The 24,838-nt window shown below is 38.6% G+C and overlaps 2 protein-coding genes across 22 annotated transcripts in view; one reads left to right on the forward strand and one right to left on the reverse strand.

The window, feature by feature from the left end:
- Nucleotides 1–10,514, reverse strand: part of ZNF25 (zinc finger protein 25) — a 24,104-nt gene extending 13,590 nt beyond the window's left edge. For 5 of the 14 annotated variants that reach the window (XM_081569220.1, XM_081569213.1, XM_081569221.1 and 2 more), the window contains exons 1-2: nt 10,416–10,514; nt 8,294–8,404 (exon numbers count right to left, since the gene is read on the reverse strand). Coding sequence is in view for 7 of the 14 variants with exons in the window: in XM_081569213.1 (XP_081425339.1) it covers nt 8,294–8,308 (15 nt within the window). In the remaining 7 variants the exon portion in view is untranslated. Of the gene's footprint in view, nt 1–8,293; nt 8,405–8,511; nt 10,065–10,415 lie in introns of those variants that run through there. The other 9 variants (XM_081569212.1, XM_081569208.1, XM_081569216.1 and 6 more) reach the window with 5 other exon arrangements.
- The window catches only part of LOC145538019 (ral guanine nucleotide dissociation stimulator-like), a 20,957-nt gene continuing 6,238 nt past the window's right edge, over nt 10,120–24,838 (forward strand). For 4 of the 8 annotated variants that reach the window (XM_081569266.1, XM_081569273.1, XM_081569265.1 and 1 more), the window contains exons 1-3: nt 10,202–10,735; nt 11,332–11,375; nt 20,315–20,772. The gene's annotated coding sequence lies outside the window, so the exon portion shown is untranslated. The other 4 variants (XM_081569269.1, XM_081569267.1, XM_081569270.1 and 1 more) reach the window with 3 other exon arrangements.

Below are 24,838 nucleotides of genomic sequence, written 5' to 3' on the forward strand. Positions count from 1 at the left end.
TACATGTATGTTTGCATATTAACTCATGTACATACACATATCTTTAATTTTTTCTGTATCATATACATGCTAAGTTAATATGTGTTAAGATAACATATATTCATTTGCTTTTCAATAAATGGCAATGAAAAAAATGGGCATCCATACACAAAAATGAACCTTAGTCAGTAACTTATTTATACAAAAATCAACTATAGATCTAAATATAAAATGTTAAACAACAAAATTTTTTTAGAAAGAAGTCTTTGTTACTTTGAGATAAGAAAAGACTTTTTAGACATGATACCAAAAGGAATTAAAAAGAAAAATGTGGAGTTCATCACATTTTCATGAAATACACTGTTAGGTGAATAAAAGATTAGCCACAAATAGTGAGGAAAATATTTGAAAATCACAAATCTAACAAAGTATTGTTCTTGTGTACAGAGTACATAAAGAACTCTGAACATTCATTAAGAAAACAGCCCAATTTAAAAATGAACAGAAGATTTGAAGAGACACTTAACAATAGAAGATATATGGATAACACAAGCACATCAAAAGATTTTCAGTATCATTAGTCATTAGAAGAATGCATATTAAAACCACAATGGGATAGCAAAGCACACCTATCTAAATAACTTTAGAAAAAAAGCAAACTGAAATACCAAGTGCTGACAAGAATGGGAAATAAGTGGAACTCTGATACATTGCAGTAAGAACACAAGCTACTCAAGAAAACAATTTGGCAGTTTCTTATAAAGTTAATTATAACAATACCATATGACCGAGTAAGCACATGCTGAAGTATTTACCCAAAGAGAAATTAAAATCTGTGTACACACAAACATCTAAATGCAAATGTTTATAACAGCTCTTTTCATAATTGCCCCCCCAAACCAAAACAACCTAAATATTTTTCAACTGGTATATGGGGTACACACATACAACTGAATTCTTATTGTTTAGTCAACAAGTCGTGTCCAACCCTTTTGCAACCCCATGGACTGTAGTCCACCAGGCTTCTCCATCTATGGGATTTCCCAGGCAAGAATACTGGAGTGGGCTGCCCTCTCCTCTTCCAGGGGATCTTTCTGACCAGGGATCAAACTCGTGTCTCCTGCATTGGCAGGCAGATTCTTTAAAACTGCTGAGCCACCAGGGAACTACCATATGATCCAGCAATCCCACTCCTAGTTATGTATACAAAAGAATTCAAAGCAGGGACACAAACAGATATTTGTACACCAATGTTCATAATAAGAGCATTATTCACAATAGTTACAAGGTACAAGCAGCCAAGCTGTCCACCAACAAATGTAAACAAAATTATGTACATTACATAAGCAAAATGTAATATGTCTTAAACAATGGAATATTATTTGGCCCTAAAAGGAAGAGAATCCTGTGACATGCTACAACACGGATGAGCCATGAAGACACTGTTCTGAGTCAAATAAACCAGGACAAATATTATAGGATTCTACTTATATGAGGCACCTAGAGTAGTCAAATTCATACAGACAGAATGTAGAATGGTGGTTCCCAAAGTATGGGGGGAATGGGAGTTAAGTGTTTAATGTGTGTGGAGTTTCAGTTTGGGATGATGAAAAGAGTTCTGGAGGTGGACAGTAGTGACAGTTGCACAACAATGTGAATACACTTAATGCCACAAAGCTATACATTTAAAATTTGTTATGATGGTAAATTTTGTTGTATGTGTTACTACAATTATAAATAAATCAACTACATTTCAAATTTAAAAAAGAAAAATAAATAAAAGCAAAAAGCAACCTACCACAAACACATGAAAAACAGCTATATGAAAGCATCAAATATTAACTTAAGCACTAGAATTTGAAGGGTAAAGATCCAAGGGCTTCCTTGATGGCTCAGTGGTAAAGAATCCATCTGCCAATGCAGGAGACACAGGTTTGATCCCTGATCCAGGAATATCCCACATGCCTCAGAGCAACTAAGCCCACATGCCACAACTATTGAGCCTCTGCTCCAGAGCTTGGGAGCCAAAACTACTGAGCCCCCACATGCCCTAGAGCCCATGCTCTGCAGCAAGAGAAACCCACACACTGTAACTAGAGAGTAGCCCCCATTTGCTGCAACTAAAGAAAGTCTGTGCAGTAATGAAGGCCCAACATAGCCAAAAATAAATATTTTTTAAAAGATCCAAGAAAAAAGTGAAATTAATTGAGATAAGTCCTACCTCTGCTTAGAATTTTCAGGGCATTTTCAAATTTCATAGCCAGGACAAAAATGTAAAGCAAAAAGTACCTCAGGGCTACCATCTCTAAAATAAGGATAAAGAAACAATTCCTGAATAGAATGTAGAGGAGCAAAAGAGAAACTGATCTTACCTTAACAATGAGAACAACCCACTAACCTAGAAAACTGTTTTCTAAAGTCAGAGATCTGAGAATCCAAAGGTAAACAAAGGAAAAAATTCAGAAGAGACAAATATTTTAAAAGCGAACAGAAAACCACAACTTCATTCTTCAGGGCAAGCAGGTAAGAGAGGAAACTGTTCAACTTTTAATAAACATTTAATGTATGCTTATGATCTTGTGTGATGTATCAGAATCCCTAAGAACTCTGGTCACAAAGCAAGCCAACACCAACTTTCCTGTTGACACTACCTGGTAACTGAATGGGGATTTCATATTCAAGAGGTCCCCAAACAGAAGCTTTGTATCTGCAGAACTTCTTTACTTCCTATCAGATGTCACAAAGTGATACGTTTATTTTAAGCTGGGGAAGCACTTTCTGGAACCAAAGAAAGGATAATTTATATGGATGCTCTGAAATACAAATACCACCTGGCCCCATCAGTCAGTTCAGTCGCTCAGTCGTGTCCGACTCTTTGTGACCCCATGGACTGCAGCATGCCAGGCTTCCCTGTGCATCACCAACTCCCAGAGCTTGCTCAGACTCATGTCCATTGAGTCGGTGACACCATCCAACCATCTCATCCTCTTTCATTCCCTTCTCCTCCTGCCTTCAATCTTTCCCAGCATCAGGGTCTTTTCCAATAAGTCAGCTCTTTGCATAGGTGGTCAAAATATTGGAGTTTCAGCTTCAGCATCAGTCCTTCCAATGATTGAATAGTGAATTGAATATTGAACTGATTTCCTTTAGGATTAACTGGTTTGATCTCCTTGCAGTCCAAGGGACTCTCAAGAGTCTTCTCCAACACCACAGTTCAAAAGCATCAATTCTTCGGCAGTTCAAAAGCATCAATTCTTCAGCGCTTAGCTTCCTTTATGGTCTAATTCTGACATCCATACATGACTACTGGAAAAACCATAGCTTTGACTAGACGGACCTTTGTCGGCAAAATAATGTCTCTGCTTTTTAATATGCTGCCTAGGTTGGTCATAACTTTTCTTCCAAGGAGCAAGCATCTTTTTAATTTCATGGCTGCAGTCACCATCTGCAGTGATTTTGGAGCCCCAAAAGATAGTCTGTCACTGTTTTCACTGTTTCCCCATCTATTTGCCATGAAATGATGGGACCGGATGCCATGATCTTAGTTTTTTGAATATTGAGTTTCAAGCCAGATTTTTCACTCTCTCTTTCATCAAGAGGCTCTTAGTTCCTGTTTGCTTTCTGTCATAGGGGTGGTGTCATCTGCTTATCTGAGGTTATTGATATTTCTCCCTGCAATCTTGATTCCAGCTTGTTCTTCATCCAGCCCAGCATTTCGCATGATGTACTCTGCATATAAGTTAAAGAAGCAGGGTGACAATACACAGGGGATGACAGAGGATGAGATGGTTGGATGGCATCACCGACTCAATGGACATGAGTTTAAGTAAACTCTGGGAGTTGGTGATGGACAGGGAGGCCTGGCATGCTGCAGTCCACGGGGTCACAAAGAATCAGACACGAATGAGTGACTGAACTGAACCAAACTGAATACACAGCCTTGACGTACCCCTTTCCCAATTTTGAATCAGTCCATTGTTCCATGTCCAGTTCTAACTGTTGTTTCTTGACCTGCATACAGATTTCTCAGGAGGCAGGTCAGGTGGTCTGGTATTTCCATCTCTTTAAGAATTTTCCAGTTTGTTGTGATCCACACAGTCAAAGGCTTTGGTGTAGTCAATAAAGCAGAAGTAGATGTTTTTCTTTAAGTACATGGCAACAACCCTGCAAAGGCTGGGAGCAGGGCACTAGGGCAGAAAGAGATGTCTCAGGTGCTAAAAGCTCTGCAGGGCAGGACCTCCTCAGTCACCTGAAAGAAAAGCTGATGGCTAGGCTATAAAGCACATCAATGGAGCTTTGGTGGTATTTACAACCCAAGCCCTGCTGAAGGGAAACCTTGATACTGCCCTCAAATCATCTGATGTTGGTGATGAACTGTGTCTAATTAAAGCCCAGGGCCAGTTCAACAAGCAGAGGAAGGGATGTGCCTTTTTCTGGAGGTATTATTTACTTCAATCTCTACTTTACTTTTACACATAATGTCTAGCACAAAATAAAGAAATAGGAGACATGCAAAGAAGTAGAAAATTTTGATTCATACTGAACAAGGGAGCCTACTGAAACAGATCTACAGATTAACCTGGATGTTGCGATTAGCAGATAAGGACTTTAAAGTAATTACAATAAAACTAAATAAATAAAGCTAAATGACCTAGTGAAAAAAATAGAAAATACAAATGAAATAATGGGGAATCTTAGCAGATAAAGAAAAACAAAAAGAAAAAAACAGGAATTTTTAGAACTGAATAACACAATATCAGATGTGGATTTTATAGGCTTATGAATGAAGAACACTGACAGAGCAAGAGAAGGAAGCCATAAACTTGACAAAAGTCAGCTGAATAGAAATATCCAACCCAAAGGACCACACACACAAAACAAACCTCAACGAAACAGATCATCTGAACATTTGGGACAGTATGTACGTAGTTCAACATTTGTGTAATTGGAATTTTAGAAAGAAAAAGAGAATGAAGCAAAGAAAATATCTGAAGAGTGAGTTCTGAGAATTTTAAAAAAATGATAAAAGGCAACAACCCATAAATCTTTGTCATCCTTCAAAAGAGATAAATACAGAACAAATCATGCCTATGTACATTATGGTCTAACTATTGAAAACTAAAGATTGACAATCTGAAGCACAGAGTAGAAAACACATTATATTCAAGTGGATAACAATAAGATGAAGACAAGTTTCTCATCAGAAACAACAGAAGCCAGAAGACAAAGACATCCTAAAAATGCAGAAACAGAAAACTCTCAACATAGTTCTATACCTAGCAAAATATCATTCAAAAACCACAGTGAAATATTAAGACATTTTCATAAAGACTAGCTAAGTAGATTTGTCACCATCAGTGCTGAAGTAATACATGAATAATAAAATAAGTTGCTTAGACTGAAGGGAAAATATACCAGAGAGAACCCTAGACCTGTAGGAAGGAATAATGAGCTCCCAAAGCAGATATATATATATATATATATATATAAACATTGAGTTATTTACACATGTGCACACGTTTCTTTAGAATATTAATATTGTTTAAAGCAAAAATAACAAGTATTTGGGGTTAAAAATATGTAAGTGAGATATAAGGACCATAAGGTGTGAGGGTATAAAGAGAATTATACTGATAAAAGTTCATTACACTGTTCATGAGTATAGTATTTGAAGACACCGTTATTTTAATGGTGCATGTTTTAATCTCCAGACTAAGGAGTAAACAAAGTAACACATAAAGCTACAAAGTCAATAAAGGAGATACAGTGTAATACTCAAAATACTGAATCCAAAGGAAGTACAATAAATCTCATTAGGATAAAAAGAAATATACATATAAACATACTAGAGTAAAAGTTATCTTAAAAAGCAGCTAGCCACAAACAGACAAATTTATTTCAAAGTTAACAGGTGAATTTTCAATAGTACGAGTAATAGAAGACAGTGAATGCTTTTCAATGTTTTAAAAGGTAAAAACTGTCAACCAAGATTTCCACACACAATGAAAAAGCTCTTCGTGGATACTTCATATAAAGAAAACTAAGAATTTCTACCAGCAGACCCTCACTAAAACAACAGGCAAGCAGAATAAAAACAATAACTAAAAATGCTATTTTCAAACAGATAAAAGCTGCTGCCAGTAGAACTTGAGAGATGCAAGAAATAATTAACAGAAAGATCTTCTAATCTGGCCAAAATGCCTTAAAAAAATCCAACTACCTGCATAAAACAAACTTTTCCAAGAGTTTGTAGTGATGACTGCATTTAAAATTATTTCAGAAAACAAAAAGGTTACTAATTATTTCTGTTGTCCCAAACTGACCATTCAACAGTAAGTTACAGAGACTAAGGTAATAAAAACGTCATGTGCCACCCCTGAATTAATGCTATAAGGAAATTTTTAAAATGTGTTCAATACTGACCAAAGCAGAACTGTAGAATAGGTTAAAATTTTCCCTCCTTCTAGAGTCTCTTTTTTTTTTCCACCTTCAAGCCCATAGGCTATGATTTCTAATCAATAAAAGAAAATTTCCACACTGAAAATTTATGGCATGGTGGTAATAACACTTCCCAAGTTGGCTGAGAGGATTATGTAAGACAAATTACATCAAGCACTTACCAAAGGTCTAGGAAATTTCATTAATTGCTAAGTATGCTGTTTTGTTTTTAAAAATTATGTTCAAAAAGCAAAGAAATGGTTACCACAGAATTCAGAATTTTCTCTGGGTAATGGTAGGATGAGATTAAGGAAGGGCACACAGGGGCTTCAAAAGTACTAGTAAGTTTCATTGCTTAAGTCAGACAGGGCATAGAGTGGTGTATACTTACTCAGTATTCCCTAAATTATACCTATTTATTATGTATGTTACTTTGCATAAAGTATGATTTTTAAACAATTTAATGAATAAAATAAAAATTAATTGATACAGCCAAAAAAATCCTATATATTCTACTCCCTTCTACCTCTAAGACCTTAAGTTTTACTGCTGTCCCCCAAGTTCACCTCTCTAGTTTCAATGTCCTAAGTACTGTTTCTGGAACATGCCTCAGGGTGTCTGCATCTGCTTTTCTACCTATGAAGAATGCTTTCCCTCCAGATTTCTACCTGGATATCTCATTTAATTCAAGATATTCCTCAAATATTACTTTTGAGAGTGGCGTTCCCTAATCAACTTATTCCTTCTTCCTGACTTTTAACAGACTGTCCTCTTACTCTGCTTGAGTTTACCTTTGAGCACATACATCAGAAATACTGCTCAAATATTGACACACTTTATTAATATTAACAATCACATTCATTAATACTCTTATCAATCTCATCAGAAAAGTCTTTTAAGTATTAGCATTTGTTAACTTTACAAGTTTTCCAACATTCTGATTTTCAGTTGAAAGCACAACTTTTAATGTTAGCAACAAATACTAACAGGTATTTTCCATCAATTGACAGGCTCACTTCACTCATTTTTGAGAAAATGTATGAGTACCATGTGAATACCATAGTTTGTCTGCCAGTTGCTCTTTCACATAAAAATGATATTTCATGAAAAAAGTGGCTAGGTGAGCTCACAAATCAATCACTTAAGTGCTTTTGCTCAAGACAACCAACCATCATATATCAGTATGCAGCAAATTTATGAACTTTCCATTTCATTCCACTGAGTATGAAAAAGATATGTACTCAAAGGTCAAGATTTAATAAAATTAACAATTTTTACTGTTTCATCAAAGACATCCTTAAGTAAAGGTGGCATTTTTTTTTTTTTACTATGCACATATTGTGGAGGAATACAATGTCATTGGTATCATCATCCTGATTTATGCCAGACAGGCAGCTGTGCTTTTTCACTATCAGTGCTAATTTCATCAGTGTAAAAGGCAATTTGTATCCTGTATTATGTTTTGACGGGCTTCCCTCATGGCTCAGATGGTAAAGAATCTGCCTGCAGTGTGGGAGATCTGGGTGTGATCCCTGAGTTGGGGGAAATCCCCTGGAGAAGGATATGGCAAATTGCTCCACTATTCTTGCCTGGAAAATTCCACGGACAGAGGAGTCTGGCGGGCTACAGACCATGGGGTTGCAGAGAGTCAGGAACGACTGAGAACATACATTATGTTTTGACCTCACAGACTCACTGAAAGGATCTTGGGGTTCCCAGAACACACCTTATAACTGTTGTATTCAAACCATATTTTCCCCAAAGGTGATTTTTAATGATTTCCACTTTTCTAATTTAATATATGGGCTCTCTTTCATAGAACACTGAAAACTTACACACAGAGTGAAATAAAGTAAGAGGTAAATAAATGACTCACCCTATACTTGTTCATTTTCTGCTGCTATTGGAAAGTATAGAAACTATGAAGTCAGGACAGGGAAAGTTGAAAGACAAGTCCTAGGAGACCTTATCTTGAAGTCAGGATCACCTGTGAGAAATTTACATACAACATTTTAGTAAAAGATAAACCTCTGGGAAAATGTTCCTTTGAGCCATGAGAAGGAATAGGAAGGACCACGATAAAGGAGTACCCACCTGTCCATTGGTGACTCATATAATCTTGATGAATCTGCACATTTTTTAATCTAAACATGTTTTTCCTATTGGCTGTTTTGAAAATTGTGTGTCCATTACTAAATAATACAAACAATTGAAAACTTATATGTCCAATAATAGCAGATTAGTTAATCAAGGTATATAATATATATCCAAAGTATGGAACCCTATACTGGCATTACAAATAATGTTTTTAAAGAGAAATATCTATTAATATGGAAAAGCTTTAAGTTACATATCATAACAATTTTGCCTATTAATATTATAAACCCCACAAGGTTAGAAAGTCTTCAGAGCTCTCAAAAATAAGATGTTTCTTCTTCCTAAATTTCATTTTCTCTAAAATCACTTTTTCAAAAACTTTGACTATAAATGGTATAGTGACAGGGAGGCTCCAGCTCTATGCTAAGCTCTATTAACAAACCTACTGACAGTCTTAGTTCTATGCTTTTATCTTTAACTTAAGAAGGAATTAGGTAATTTTAAACAATCATGTACTATTCTAATTCTGTAAGTCTTCAATTCAGCGCCACAGATACAATAGCACCAGGGAATGCACTGACCCCTCCAACCTAGGACTGGAGAGCGAACAAAGTGCAGATAGGCCTTGATGAATTCTGACATGGCCATGTAATCTGTTCACAGTGACACGTAATCTGTTCACAGTGACACGAATTTAACTTCTAAATAACAATTGGCACCACAATCTCAAAACAGGCACTTCATGTAGGGAGGAAAAGTTAACTAGATGCCATAATGTGAGGTCCTTCCCATATGCAGAGAACACCACTTCCAGCTGCCCTGGTACTTACAAAACGCCTACTTACTAAGTCTAATCAGAGGCCTTATGATGTCACCTTCATAATATGGAGCATGGATGAAATCGCAGTTTTCATCTTTTTAAAAAGTCTGTCCCATTTCCGACCTGGCTTGGATAGGATTCTTAGCTTCTCCAGTAAAACTTAAAATTCAGGGTTTCAACTATGGTTTAAATTTACATGTTTAACAGTCATCTGGGAATACACAGGTCAGAGAATGCAGAAGGGCCTTAATTAACCTTTTACACAGGAGTTCTAAGGAAAATAGAATACTGTAAGGTAAAATTAGATCCATGAGCCGCCGGTGGTGCTCAGGGACAATCCCTATTAAATAAAACCCAAGATTGTGGATTTCAGGGTGGTAAACAGCATGAATACAGAGTAAAACAAATCAGAATTTAAATCCCACCTGCTAATGATGGCTAAGCCAGTCTAATCTCTCTGAAACTTTATTATCTGTATTTATTAAATGGAGGTGGTTAATACCGATTCAAAGAATGGTTATTATTAAATGAGCCAATAATGAAAAGAACAGTATAATGAGAAAAGCAGCTCACCTTTATTGAAGCCTTATCATACTTCATATACACTACCTTATTTAATACAAAAAACGACCCTACAGGCTATTGTACTCTTACAGATGAGTATCCGAGTCGTACCCAGATTAACCTGCCCATTTACCGGCGGGCTCTGGAGTTGAGCCCAGATCCCTCTGGTTTCACAGCGCCACGTCTCCAGCAGCCAGCGCCGCCCACGCGCCGGCGTGGACGTGACGGGTTTGGGATCCACGTCACAATCGGCCGTTCTCTCGCGCGCCCCAGGCCTCCTCCAGCCACCCCTTTCACGCAGGTAGAGAAACGCGGCTCCTGGGGAGGACCAGGGCTGCAGACAACCATCCCGCCGCCAGGCCCCTTGCCTGGCCTCCTCCCCAGGCCTCCTCGAAGGGCAGTCCGGCGCGCAGAGGGGGACGGCCGTCGGCTGCCAGATTTCCCGACTCGGCGCAGCCGCGGAAACCCGGCTTCCCCCCAACCCGGCCTAGCGCCCGCAGTGAGGCCTCCGACACACCTGCAGGGACTCGGCCTCCGCTCCTGGCCCGCGCAGGTTCCAGGCCCGCCCTCTGCGGCGCCGAGCGGACCTGGAGGCTCCTGAGCCCTCTCCCCCACTGGGGGCGTGAGATGGACAATGGCGACTACTGAAAGGAGGTGGAATTGCTCATGCGCGGCAGGCTTCTGCGCCCACTCGGGAATTGCGCTTCCACTTTGGGTGACGTCACGAGGATCGGCTTCTTCCCGCGATCTGAGCTGGTCCTTTCTTTACTCTCAGTGGCGACGGGTTAGAGCTGGCCATCCCCAGTGTGCGGTTTGAAAACAGGAAACTACCGTGAGGTAGTGCGATGAATAGACAGTATTACTAAAGATAGTAATATTTAAAGCTAGGGGGATGAACAATGCGTAGTAAATGGTGTCAAGTTTTCTCACTTTTATCCTTCCTCCTAAATTCACACGGTAATTGGGGTGGCCATCTCTATTAGTAAATTGCTTTTATCCAGATGAAAAGTAAAGCTGCTTGTATGTCTATAACAAACAAGTAGTTACAACTTGTAAGCGAAGAGCCTGGGAGTTTACTACAGACAGGGGTAGATGGGGTGCTATCTTCCTTGATGTTTGTTTACATTTCAAAGACATGGCTCCAAGGCCTTTAAAAAAGGTATTCCTGGGTGGTAAAACTAACAAGAGGTTTATTTACTTTTTAAAAAGATTTGCCTGCATCTCAAAGGGACAGAAAAAGGATTTCGATTACAGGTTTTAACAAGGAAATGCTCTAAGAAAAGAGGGGAGGAAAATCTTTCCCCCTTTTTGAACCAGGGAAAATTTAATTTTTTAATATTTGTATTTACTTTTACAGGAAACTCTATAAAACTTAATTTCTGTCAAATGACAATTTTCTTTTTCTGAGAGTTTGGTTTTGTTTTCCTTAACAGGTAATTTTAAACTTCATCAGGAAATGCATCATCTCAAAGAATAGGTACGAAATTTTATTGGAAATGCATATTATTGTAAACATAATTTAAAATTTGGTGCTGGCTTCAAAGAATAGAAACAGATCCAAATACATAAGAATTGAATATATGTTAAAATTGTTATTTAAAACTGGAAATAGTTTGGAATATTCAGTTAATGATTTGAGAAAATAAGGTTAATAATGGTACCCGAATTCAGCATGTAAAGTTAAAAAGCAAACCATCAATTACTTAGAATATAAATAAAAAGTTGTACGGGACATAATTTTATATAGCATGAAACAAAAAGCAGAAACAACGAATATAACAAAGTTAAAACACAGACTGAGACTATATTGAATGATTATGAGACACAGATTTAATACTGGTAGATAAACTACTCACAAATTAATTGAAAGATGAACATCCAAATGCAATAAAAATAGAATATCCTGTTGCAGATTTTCATACAATCTACAATGCGGTGGACTGCCAGATGCTTTAGTATTCTATTTACTATTGCAAAAGAGAATATATGGACAGTTAAATCATGACAGGCCATTTACTTTAAGATGCATTACAAATCCAATTTCAAAGCTGTTAAAATATGACAAAAGTCATGTCTTAGAAACACTGAAATGTAATCATAAGAAAGTACAATTAGTTACTATGTATATGAAAACTTTATAACATCACCAGACATCAAGGAAATCTTAAAATGAACATGAAACACTATTTTGTCTACAGGTTTCAAGTTTTATTCCTTTTAGAAATTACTGTCTTAACCCACATAGAAATTTCCCCAGTTTTGTTTTTGTCATACCAGTTACCCCAGTGATTTCTCTTTGACAGGTCCCAGGAAATGATGGTAGAGTAAATTTGTAGAATGATGCTATTTATGTGGCCATTTTATGGTCAGGAATTTTTGGTATCTCTTCAGAGCATTTGAGTTTCTAGATCTTCTTAAACTATGTTTTGTGCCTATTCAGTGAATTTGGCCCAAGTTTACTGAAAACCCAGCTTCATATTTTAGAAGTCAGTAAATTCCAAGATAAGTGGCACTTTGGGGTCATTGGTGAAGACTTTAGATAAAGTGAACTTTGCTTTGGGCTCAGGTACCAACTGCACACCACAGGACTGAAACTACTCTTGAAACAAGGAGGAGGACCACCTAGGAGACATCACCCTGATCTCACACCTTTCACCAAACTATATGAAAGTGTACATGGTATAATTGTAGAAACAGATGAATTACCAAAAAAAAAAGGTGAGGATAACCTTATAAACACCAAGAATTCAAACAAAATATCAACACCTGAAGTCCCTCCTAAGGGACCACTCTCTATTACTACTCCCATCCTCAAAAGTAGCCCCATCCTGACTTCTTTCTTTGATTTGTCATAAAAACCAACATAGGTCCCTTGAAACTACAGTTTTTATAGTTTTTATCCAGGTGTATGCAAGGAAGTGGAATTGCTGGATCATATTTTATCGTTGTTCAGTTGCAATAGTAGGATGCTTCGTGACCCCATGGACCCTAGTGCACCAGACTTCTCTGTTATTCACCATCTTCCTGAGTTTGCTCACACTCATGTCCATTGAGTCAGTGATGCCATCCTACCATCTCATCCTTTGTTACCCCCTTCTTCTTTTGCCTTCAATCTCCCAGCATAAGGGTCTTTTCCAGTAAGTCAGCTCTTTGCATCAGGTGGCCAAAGTATTGGAGCTTCAGCTTCAACATCCATCCTTCCAATGAATATTCAGGACTGATTTCCTTTAGGGTTGACTGATTTGATCTCTTTGCAATCCAGGAGACTCTTAAGAGTTTTCTCCATCACCACAATTTGAAAGCCTCAATTCTTTGGCACTCAGACTTCTTTATGGTCCAATTCTCACATCCATACATGACTACTGGAACCATAGCTTTGACTATATGGACCTTTGTTGGCAAAGTGATGACTCTGTTTTTTAATATGCTGTCTAAGTATGTGATAGCTTTTCTTCTAAGGAGCAAGCATCTTTTAACTTCGTGGCTGCAGTCACTGGAGCCCAAGAAAATAAAATCTGCCACTGTTTGCACTTCTTCCCCACCTATTTTCCATGAACTGATGGGACTAGATATCATGATCTTTGTTTCTGAATGTTGAGTTTTAAGCCAGTTTTTTTCACTCTCCTCTTTCATCTTCGTCAAGAGGCTCTTTAGTTCCTCTTCACTTTCTGCCACTAGAGTGGTATTATTTGCATATTTGAGGTTGTTGATATACAACCTTATTCAACAATGTGAGGCAATCTTGATTCCAGCTTGTGATTCATCCAGCCTGGCATTTCACAATATGTACTCTGCATAGAAGTTAAATAAGCAGGGTGCCAATATACAGCCTTGATGTACTCCTTTCCCAATCTGGAACCAGTCACTTGTTCCATGGCTGGTTCTAACTGTTGCTTCTTTACCCACATACAGGTTTCTCAGGGGGCAGGTAAGGTGGTCTGGTATTCCCATCTCTTTAAGAATATTCTACAGTTTTTTGTGATCCACACAGTCAAAGGTTTTAGTGTAGTTACTGAAGCAAATGTTTTTCTGGAATCCCGTTGCTTTCTCTATAATACAACAAATGTTGGCAGTTTGATCTCTGGTTCCTTTGCAGTTTCTAAACCCAGTTTGTACATCTGGAAGTTCTCGGTTCATATACTGCTGAAGCCTAGCTTGAGGGATTTTGAGCATAATCTTGCTAACGTGTGAAATGAGCACAATTGTATGGTAGTATGAACAACATTCTTTGGCGTTGCCTTTCTTTGGGATTGGAATGAAACTGAACTTTTTCAGTCCTGTGGCTACAGCTGAGTTTTCCAAACTTGCTGACATATTAAGTAATCTTTTAGGATTTTAAATAACTCAGCTAGAATTCCATCACTTCCACTAGCTTTGTTCATAGTAATGCTTCCTAAGGCCCACTTGACTTTACACTCCAGGATGTCTGACCCTAAGTGTATAACCACACCATCATGGTTATCTGGGTCATCAAGACCTTTCTTGTATAGTTCTGTTTATTCTTACCACCTCTTCTTAATATTTTCTGCTTCTATTAGGTCCTTACTGTCTCTGTCCTTTATTGTGCCCATCCTTGCATGAAATGTTCCCTTGACATCTCCAGTTTTCTTTTTTTAATTTATTTATTTTAATTTGAGGCTAATTACAATTTTGTAGTGGTTTTTGCCATACATTGACGTGAATCAGCCATGGGTGTACATGTGTTCCCCATACTGATCCCCCCTCCCACCTTCCTCCCAATCCCATCCCTCAGGGTCATCCCAGTGCACCAGCCCTGATCTCCAGTTTTCTTGAAGAGATCTCTAGCCTTTCCCATTCTATTGTTTTCCTCTGGTCCTTTACATTGTTCATTTAAGAAGGGCTTCTTATCTCTCCTTGGTATTCTCTCGAACTCGGCATTCAGTTAAGTGTATCTTTCCCTTTCTCCCTTGCTTTTCACTTCTCTTCTTTCCTCAGCTATTTGTAAGACCTCCTCAGATAAGCATTTTGCCTTCTTGCATTTCTTTTTCTTTGGGATGATTTTGGTCACTGCCTCCTGTACAATGTTATGAATCTCCACCCATAGTTCTTTAGGCATTATGTCTATCAGGGACTTAGTTGACAAGGCAATAATTACATGGGCAAATAAAGCACAACATGACTATATCTTAATGGATTGTTTTCCTTGAACAGTTAATGTTACACTCAAGGCATAAAGCAAGTATATTTTTCTTTGAAGTGAACATGCTTGCTGAATGTTACCCTTTCTCTGATGATACTCTGAAAGACACAGTAAGAGAAACAGAAGTAAATTAAGTCATGTTATAATTCTGTATAGAATTGTATGATAATTTTGAAAAATGCTATTATAGTATAGTAGAGTAATTTGAAGAAACTTAGTGTGAATATTGGCTTTTCAGATTTCTCATGTTTAGATGAAATTCAGCAGATGGTGTTCTAATCTTAATAAGTGCCTTGTACAAGAATTGTTATATTGTATTACCTGTTACAAAACAAGCCTCTTTTAGGAAAAGCAAAAGTTGTATGGTCATACCTCAAAAAGCTAGTAAACAGTTATTTTTCTCAACAAAGATCTTTATCTAAAGTCAAAACAGAAAAATTATTTAAGTCTTGGTTCTTCAAGAGTAGTACTTGAGTAGAACCATCTAGACCATGGAGGCCTTCAATCAATAGGGCCTAATCCTCTCCTTGAGCCCATGTGTAAAACACTGATAGTTGATGGTACTTTGTGTCATAAAGTCTGGGATAAAACTGCTGCTGCTGCTGCTGCTGTTAAGTCGCTTCAGTCGTGTCCGACTCTGTGCGACCCCATAGACAGCAGCCCATCAGGCTCCGCCGTCCCTGGGATTCTCCAGGCAAGAATACTGGAGTGGGTTGCCATTTCCTTCTCCAGTGCATGAAAGGGAAAAGTGAAAGGGAAGTCGCTCAGTCGTGTCCGACTCTTAGCAACCCCATGGACTGTAGCCTACCAGGCTCCTCCATCCATGGGATTTTCCAGGCAAGAGTACTGGAGTGGGGTGCCATTGCCTTCTTCGGGGATAAAACTAACTTAGTTTAAATAAAAATGTTAAGACTATATTTCATGTGTGAGGGGAGGCATCTAAGCTTTCCTGGTAACAATTTTAGGATTCTTCTCTATAGGACCTTTGTTAGGGAAGGGAGGTAGTGGGTAGCTCAAGCCATGTTCAATTTGCCTTTATGTCTTTTTTCTGGTTAATAAGATGTTTATACTCCTCTTGAGTCAGTCAGTTCAGTCGCTCAGTTTTGTCCGACTCTTTGCGACCCCATCGACCCCATGGACTGCAGCATGCCAAGCCTCCCTGTCCATCACCAACTCCTGGAGCTTGTTCAGACTCATGTTCATTGAGTTGGTGATGCCATCCAACCATCTCATCCTCTGTTGTCCCCTTCTCCTGTCCCCTTCTCCTGTCTTCAATCTTTCTTAGCATCAGAGTCTTTTCCAATGAGTCAGTTCTTTGCATCAGGTGGCCAAAGTATTGGAGCTTCAGCTTCAGCTTCAGAATCAGTCCTTCCAATGAATATTCAGGACTGATTTCCTTTAGGATGGACTGGTGTGATCTCCTTGCAGTCCAAGGTACTCTCAAGAGTCTTCTCCAACATCACAGTTCAGAAGCATCCATTTTTTGGCGCTCAGCTTTCTTTATGGTCCAGCTCTCACATCCATACATGACTACTGAAAAATCCTCTTAGTGAGCAGTTAAGAAACCCTAGAAAGGAAGTTCTAGTTCTGAATAATTCACCCTGGATTCGTTTTTGACACCAACCATCTCCCTGGGTTTGAACATTGCAGCAGGTAGATTTTGAAGCTCTTCACCTTAAGAAAAACTATCCCTTGGCTGGTAGAAACCAAAGAAACAGAGAAATAACATTTGGAGGCTTAATACAAGTTGTTGAATGAACACTAATGCAAAATCAGACCTAATAATTCTACCTGTAGAATTTGACTACTTAACATATATACATTATCTCCAAACATTATATTTTTTTTAATTCAAAAGGCTGGAGGCCTAATTTTTAACTACTTTATTGAGGCATAATTCATGGCTGTGCAATTCACCGATTTGTATTGTGAACATCAGTAGCTTTCAGGATAATCAGAATTGTAGAGCCATCATCATAATCCAAATTAGAGCCTTGTCATCATCCACAAAACACACCTTTTACTAATAGCAGTCAATTCCCACTACCGTCCAACCTGTCACTCCTAATCGTGGACACAATGAATCTACTTTCTGTCACTGTAGGTTTGCCTGTTCCACAGTGGAGAATTTGTCTACTCCATAAATGAAATTATACAATATGTGGTTTTCTTGAATGACTTCTCTCACTTACCATAACTTTGTAAACCCGAACAGTGAATTGTACAGAATTTGGTTTGTTGTAAGACTGTGAAGGTGGCAAGTGTAAAGGTTGACTGCTTTTGCCCACGATGCCATAGAGCCCAGCAGCGGTTCCTGCCATTTCTCAGAAGACCACCAGAGGATGGTGTGTAGCTGCTTCTGACAAGCACACTGTCCCGTTCAAAAATGGTCCGTTCCAAGTTCAGTCAGTTCAGTCGCTCAGTCATGTCTGATTCTTTGCGACTCCGTGGACTGCAGCATGCCAGGCTTCCCTGTCCATCACCAACTCCCAGAGCCTCCTCAAACTCATGTTCATAGAGTGGGTGATACCATCCAATCATCTCATCCTCTGTCATCCCCTTCTGCCTTCAATCTTTCCCAGCATCAGGGTCTTTTCCAATGACTCAGTTCTTCGTGTCAGGTGGCCAAAGTATTGGAGTGTCAGCTTCAGCATCAGTCCTTCCAATGAATATTCAAGACTGATTTCCTTTAGGGTGGATCTCCTTGCAGTTCACAGGACTTTCAAGAGTCTTCTCCAACACCACAGTTCAAAAGCATCAATTCTTCGGCACTCAGCTTTCTCTATAGTCCAAGTCTCACATCCATACATGACTACTGGAGAAACCATAGCTTTGACTAGACAGACCTTTGTCAGCAAAGTAATGTCTCTGCTTTTTAATATGCTGTCTAGGTTGGTCATAGCTTTTCTTCTAAAGAGCAAGCATCTTTTAATTTCATGGCTGCAGTCACCGTCTTCAGTGATTTTGGAGCCCAAGAAAATAAAGTCTGTCACTGTTTCCATTGTTTCCCCATTTATTTGCCATGATGTGATGTGACCAGATGCCATGATCTTAGCTTTTTGAATGTCGAGTTTTAAGCCAGCTTTTTCACTCTCTTCTTTCACTTTCATCAAGAGGCTCTTCAGTTCCTCTTTGCTTTCTGCCATAAGGGTGGTGTCATCTGCATATCTGAGGTTATTGACGTTTCTCCTGTCAGTCTTGATTCCAGGTGAAAACCTTTCCAAGTTAGCCTTCATCAAAACATGTTTTATAAACTTAGGGGATTTCTTTAAGGTATTTTTGTATGATTTTGTGTTCAGTCTTATTTGGAAGCTAATAAAAATCACATCTAGTGATAAGTTGAACAACTGACTGAAAGTTGTTTCTTGTGATACATACAAGCATTTAATTTTATGTGTCCACCCCTTATCTCTGTCCACCTTTGTCCCTTCCTCTTTCCCTCTGTCTATACACAGCTATTTATATGTATATCATATTTCACAATCTATATAGTTTATTAGATATATTTTTCAATCACATTGCCCTTTTTTTGTGATTTGGATCTTTGGGTGTGACAAGGATCTGTGTCCTTGAAAATTATGTTTCTAATTGTGGAAGAAAGGAGAAAAGATGTCACAGAGGAGTTAAGTAGAAATGTCAAAGTTCTCAGTTTGATTGGATGTATCTGTAGACAACTACCAGAATATTTTAGCATACGTGTAAAATCTAGCTCTTCCCACTGAGAAGACCTAGAAACAATGATCAAACCAGAAGTAAGGATTCCCAACATCTTAATGTTCCATATTTAATATTCAATGCCGTTTTCCAATAAAAGAAACCAAAGCTTATTGGAGAAATGACTGATTCTCTGAGCAGGAGATTCACCAGAGTAACTTGAAGCATCTTGCCAAACCAGATAACAGGAAGCATTCAGAGTACAAGGGTCACATCAAAAGTACTTGAAGAGATTTCAGGTGGTGAAAGATGGGGCAATTTGAATATCTGCAAATATAAAAACTGCAGTGTATTGAAGTTCATTAAATATGTTTCAATCCTTGGCTTCATCCTGGTTTATTTAAATTAACTCATCTTCTTTGGAGGATGGCAGGGTAGCAACTCATATCTTGATATTGGATAAAGAAATGAAAAGAAAGAAGCATCCAGCCTGCCTTTCCTCTATGAACTGTTTCACTGAGTGATCAAATAGTGGATGAAGGGAATTATCTCCTTATAAGATTAATCCAGCTGAAAAATAAAAAAAAATTAGATTATCATTATTTTATTCCACTCAATGGATTAATAATTGTGAGCATGGAACATAATCCCTGTTTCAGTAAAGACAGACAATTGACATTATGTGCCCCATCGATGAAAGAGCACATAAATGCACAGACTCTTCAAAAATCTTGATCCTGAGCCTGATCAAGCCTCCAAATACAGTTGAAAATCTCCAGGAAATGTAGAAAACAAAGGGATGTGTAGAACTGTGTCCCAAGAATACAGTGTGCAGAATCCTGTGGAAGATTCCACAGAAGGAAGGGCTCAGGTTCTTCCATGGACACAGGATAAGAAAGAGAAAGGGAACTTACAGACTAACAGATTTAAAAGACATCAATAAAACAAGGAAGCCTAAACAACAGTGTACAGAGAGCACACTTGGGTGCTAAAACCTCAGAGAAAGTCAAGGAGAGTAATGAGTGTAAAAATAAGGACTGTGAGTACTTTTGAAAGTAGAGAGGTGGTCAAGATGGAATGGGGCACAGAGAGGGCCTTCCGGAGAGGAGGGAAAATACAGTTCCTTGACTGTGATGGTGGTTACGAGAGTGTTGTGTTTTTAAAATCAAGGTAGAGTTGGTTTACAATATTATACAAGTTTCGGATCTATAAAGTACTGTTTCGAAATGTTATACATTGTATACATTGTATTCAGTTTAAAGTTATTTAAAAGGTTGACTATTCCCTAGTTTGTACGGTGTATCTTTGTAGTTTATTTATAAATCTCAAAATATTTATGCTGTACAAAAGCAGCCAGATACAGAAATACGTCAAATATATGAAACGCAGAGTTATCTCTAAAGGAAGAAACCAATTAGTGGTTGTCTGAGGATGGAAGGGAGGTGTGGGTTAGCAAGGGGCATAAGGAAAGTTTGGGAAGCAGTGTGTATGTCTTTTAATTAGGCAGAAGATTTTCTGGGTATATACATGTGTCAAAACTTATTGAACTGTACACTTAACATATGGAGTTTGGTGGCTTTTTCTTTCTTTTTTTTTTCTAGATCTGTATGTTCTCGAAGCTGGGAATAAATCATCAGAGTGAAGGATTTGCAGCAATGTTTCCCCAGTTGGTGCTGACAGTAGAAGCCCCTTGTGCTATAGAAAGTCCATACTCCTGGTCCCCCTTCTGAGTCTCCTTGAAGCACCAGGGGAATTGTGCTTCCAGCAAGGGTGCCAGGAATTCTCATGTCTTGAAGTGGGGAAACCCAGGTATGAAATGGGTGGTAGCTGAGAAGGAGTCTTCCCTCCTCTTGACCAACCATCATCATCAGGTGGAGTCAAACGAAAACTCCACCAGTAGCACCCAGGGGAACAGAAGTCTTTGATTTTCAAGTGTTTCATACAAGTCCATGATGAGTAACTACCATATAACACGAGTTTGTCACAAGTCTCTCTATGAAGGAGCCTTCTCAGCGTCCAGCATCTTGATCGCTCGGTTAATTGGGAGAAAGCTAAGTGGGTAAGTAAAATGGCTTCTCTATACAATTCAGTTACTGCAGTTATCCAATCAAGGCCCTAGCTCCTAGTTAAAAAGGTGCCTTTTATACCAGGTAAGGCATGCTACCACTGAAAAACCTTTCTATGATATCAGTGGTTAAAAGTCATTTAAAATGCTATTTGTCTTCTGATTCGGTAAGGTCAGGGGTGTGTTTTGAGATTTACTGAGCATGGCAGTTCCTCACATGCGAGTTTTCGTAACACTCTTTGTTGATTTTATTTTGAAAAATTTTTATATTCTTTGTATGTGGTTGCTTTTAACTCCTTGTCTTATATAGTTGAAAACATGCTTCTATCCATCACTTACTGTCACTTCACTTCTGGATTTTTTTTTCTTTAGTAAACACTTTACTGTTTTCCTTACATTTCAGAATTGAAATTACACACTACATTTATTGTACCTGGGAATTGCAGACAAAATTTTAAACAATGAAAATGGAGGAGGGATTTAATATGGAAATACTAAATATTAATGAAACAATCAGAGTATAAACAGTATGTTTCATGGAATCAAATTTTGGTTTCGGAACATGAAAATGTAGTCTTTCTACCTGGAAATTAGATGGACTCTTTCAAGCCAATTAAAATGAGCCTGTTATGAATAAGATAAATACTTTATCAAAAAGAATTATAAAAAAGAGAAGAAAAAATTTCATCCCTATATACTTAACATGTTAGGCTATATGACTAAATTTCTGGAAAACAAACGTCATCAAAATTCAATTGAGAAAGATTATATATGTATGTACTGTACGCCCATATTTCCATTCATCTACTGCTGCACACGTAGATTGTTTTTATGCCTTGGTTATTTAAAGTTATGCTGCTATGAATATTAGGATGTGCGTATCTTTTCAAATTTGTTTATTCATTTTCTTCAAATACATATTCAGTAATCGTATTGCTGAATAACACAGTAGTTTCATTTTTAGTGTTTTGAGGAAACTCCATACTGCCTTCCATACTGGCTACACCAATTTTTGTTCCAGCCACAGTTTACGAAGGTTCCCTGTACTCTACATCCTGGTCAAGATGTCATAATTGTGTTCTTCTTTCTGATGATAGCCATTCTGTATCTCATTGTGATTTTTATTTGCATTTGTGTGATGATTAATGATGTTGAACAACTCTTCATATGCCTGTTGAATATCTACGTATCTTCTTTGGAGAAATATCTTGTTCAGTCACTCAGGAGTGTCTGACTCCTTATGACACAATGGACTGCAGAATCCTAGGCTTCCCTGTCCTTCACTATCTCCCAGAGTTTGCTCAAACCTCTGTCTGATGAGTCAATGATGCCATCCAAGCATCTCATCCTCTGTCATTCCTCTTCTCCTCCTGCCCTCAGTATTTCCCAGTCAGGGTCTTTCCAGTGAGTTGGTTCTTTGCATCAGGTGGCCAAAGTATTGGAGCTTCTGGTTCAGCATCAGTCCTTCCAATGAATATTCAGGGTTGATTTCCTTTAGGGTTGACTGGTTTGATCTCCATGCAGTAAAAGGGACTCTCAATAGTCTTTGCCAACACCACAGTTCAAAAGCAACAGTTCTTTGGTGCTCAGCCTACTTTATGGTCCAACTCTCACACCCATACATGACTACTGGAAAAACCATATCTTTGACTACATGGACATTTGTTATCAAAATGATGTCCATGCTTTCTAAGACACTGTGTAGGTTTGTCATAGCTTTTCTTCCAAGGAGCAAGTGTCTTCTAATTTCATGGCTGTAGTCACCATTCAGAGTGATTTTGGAGCCCGAGAAAAAAAGTCTGTCACTGTTTCCATTCTTTCGCCATCTATTTGATTGGAAGTGATGAACTGGATGCCATGATCTTGGTGTTTTCAATGTTGAGTTTTAAGCCAACTTTTTCACTCCCCTCTTCCACCTTCATCAAGAGGCTCTTTAGTTACTCTTCTCTTTCTTCCATTCAGTCCAGTGCATGTGCTCATTCGTGCCCAGCTCTTTGCGAACCGATGGATTGCAGCATGCCAGGCCTCCCTGACCATCACCAACTCCCAGAGTTTACTCAAACTCATGTCCCTTGAGACGGAGATGCCATCCAACCATCTCATCCTCTTTTGTCCCCTTCTCCTCCCACCTAAAATCTTTCTCAGCATCAGGGTCTTTTCCAGTGAGTCAGTTCTTCACATCAGATGGCCAAAGTATTGCAGTTTGAACTGCACCACGAGTCCTTCCAATGAATATTCAGGACTGATTTCCTTTAGGATGGACTGGTGTGATCTCCTTGCAGTCCAAAGGACTCTCAAGAATCTTCTCTAACACCACAGTTCAAAAGCATCAAGTCTTCAGTGCTCAGTTTTCTTTATAGTCCAACTTTCACATCTATACATGACTACTGAAGAAACAATAGCTTTGAGTAGACGGACGTTTGTTGGCAAAGCAATGTCTTTAATTTTTAATATGCTGTATCGGTTGGTCATAACTTTTCTTCCAAAGAGCAAGCATGTTTTAATTTCATGGCTGCAGTCACCACCTGCAGTGATTTTGGAGCCCAAAAAGATAGTCTGTCACTCTTTCCATGGTTTCCCCATCTATTTGCAATGAAGTGATGGGACCGGATGCCATGATCTTACTTTCTTGAATGTTGAGTTTTAAGCAAACTTTTTCACACTCTTCTTTCACTTTCATCAAGAGGCTCTTTAGTTCTTCTTCGCTTTCTGCCATAAGGGTGCTGTCATCTGCATATCTGAGGTGATTGATATTTCTCCCGGCAATCTTGATTCCAGCTTGTGGTTCATCCTGTCCAGCGTTTCTCATGATGTCCTCTGCATATAAGTTAAAGAAGCAGGGTGACAATATACAGCCTTGATGTACTCCTTTCCCGATTTGGAACCAGTCTGTTGCTCCATATCCAGCTCTAACTGTTGCTTCATGACCTGCATACAGATTTCTTAGGAGGCAGGTCAGGTAGTCTGGTATCCCCATCTCTCTCAGAATTTTCCACAGTTTGTTGTGATCCACACAGTCAAAGGCTTTGGCATAGTCAATAAAACATAAGTACATGTTTTTCTGGAACTCTCTTGCTTTTTCGATGATTTGACAGATGTTGGCAATCTGATCTTTGGTTCCTCTGGCTTTTCTAAATCCAGCTTGAACATCTGGAAACTCGTGGTTCACGTACTGTTGAAGCCTGGCTTGGAGAATTTGGAGCGTTACTCTTCTACCATGTGAGATGAGTGCAATTTTGCGGTAGTTTTAGCATTCTTTGGCATTGCCTTTCGTTGGGACCGGAATGAAAACTGACCTTTTCCAGTCTTGTGGCCACTGCTGAATTTTCAAAATTTGCTGGTATATTGAGTGCAGCACTTTCACAGCATCATGTTTAAGATTTGATATAGCTCCACTGGAATTGTGTCACCTCTGCTAGCTTTGTTCATAGTGATGCTTCCTAAGGCCCACTTGACTTTGCATTTCAAAAAGTCTGGGTCTAGGTGAGTGATCACACTATCTGCCATTAGGGGGGTGTTATCTGCATATATGACGTTGTTGATATTTCTCCAGGCAATCTTGATTCAACCTTGTGCTTCATCCAGCCCAGCATTTCACATGATGTACTGTGCCTGGAAGTTAAATAAGCAGGGAGACAATACACAGCCTTGATGTTCTCCTTTCCCAATTTTGATGCAGTTTGTTGTTTTACGTCTAGTTCTAACTGTTGTTTCTTGATCTGTATACAGTTTTCTCAGGAGGCAGGTAATGTTTAAGGCTATTCCCATCTCTAAGAATTTTCCACAGTTTGTTGTGATCCACCAGGCTTCTCTGGTGGCTCAGACGGTATAGAATCTGCATGCAATGCAGGAGACCTGGGTTTGCTCCCTGAGTTGGAAGATCCCCCAGAGAAGGGTAAGACTACCCAATCCAGTGTTCTCGGCAGGAGAATTCCATGGACTATAGCTCGCAAAGACTTGGAAACGATTGAGAGAATTTGACTGACAGAGTCCAGTGCTTTGTTTTGTGTAGTCAATGAAGCAGACGTAGATGTTTCTCTGGAATTACCTGCTTTTCTCC

The sequence above is a fragment of the Giraffa tippelskirchi genome, chromosome 2, assembly GCF_054371585.1.
Source record: "Giraffa tippelskirchi isolate mGirTip1 chromosome 2, T2T-mGirTip1v1.2.pri, whole genome shotgun sequence".
Classification (NCBI taxonomy): Eukaryota; Metazoa; Chordata; class Mammalia; order Artiodactyla; family Giraffidae; genus Giraffa; species Giraffa tippelskirchi.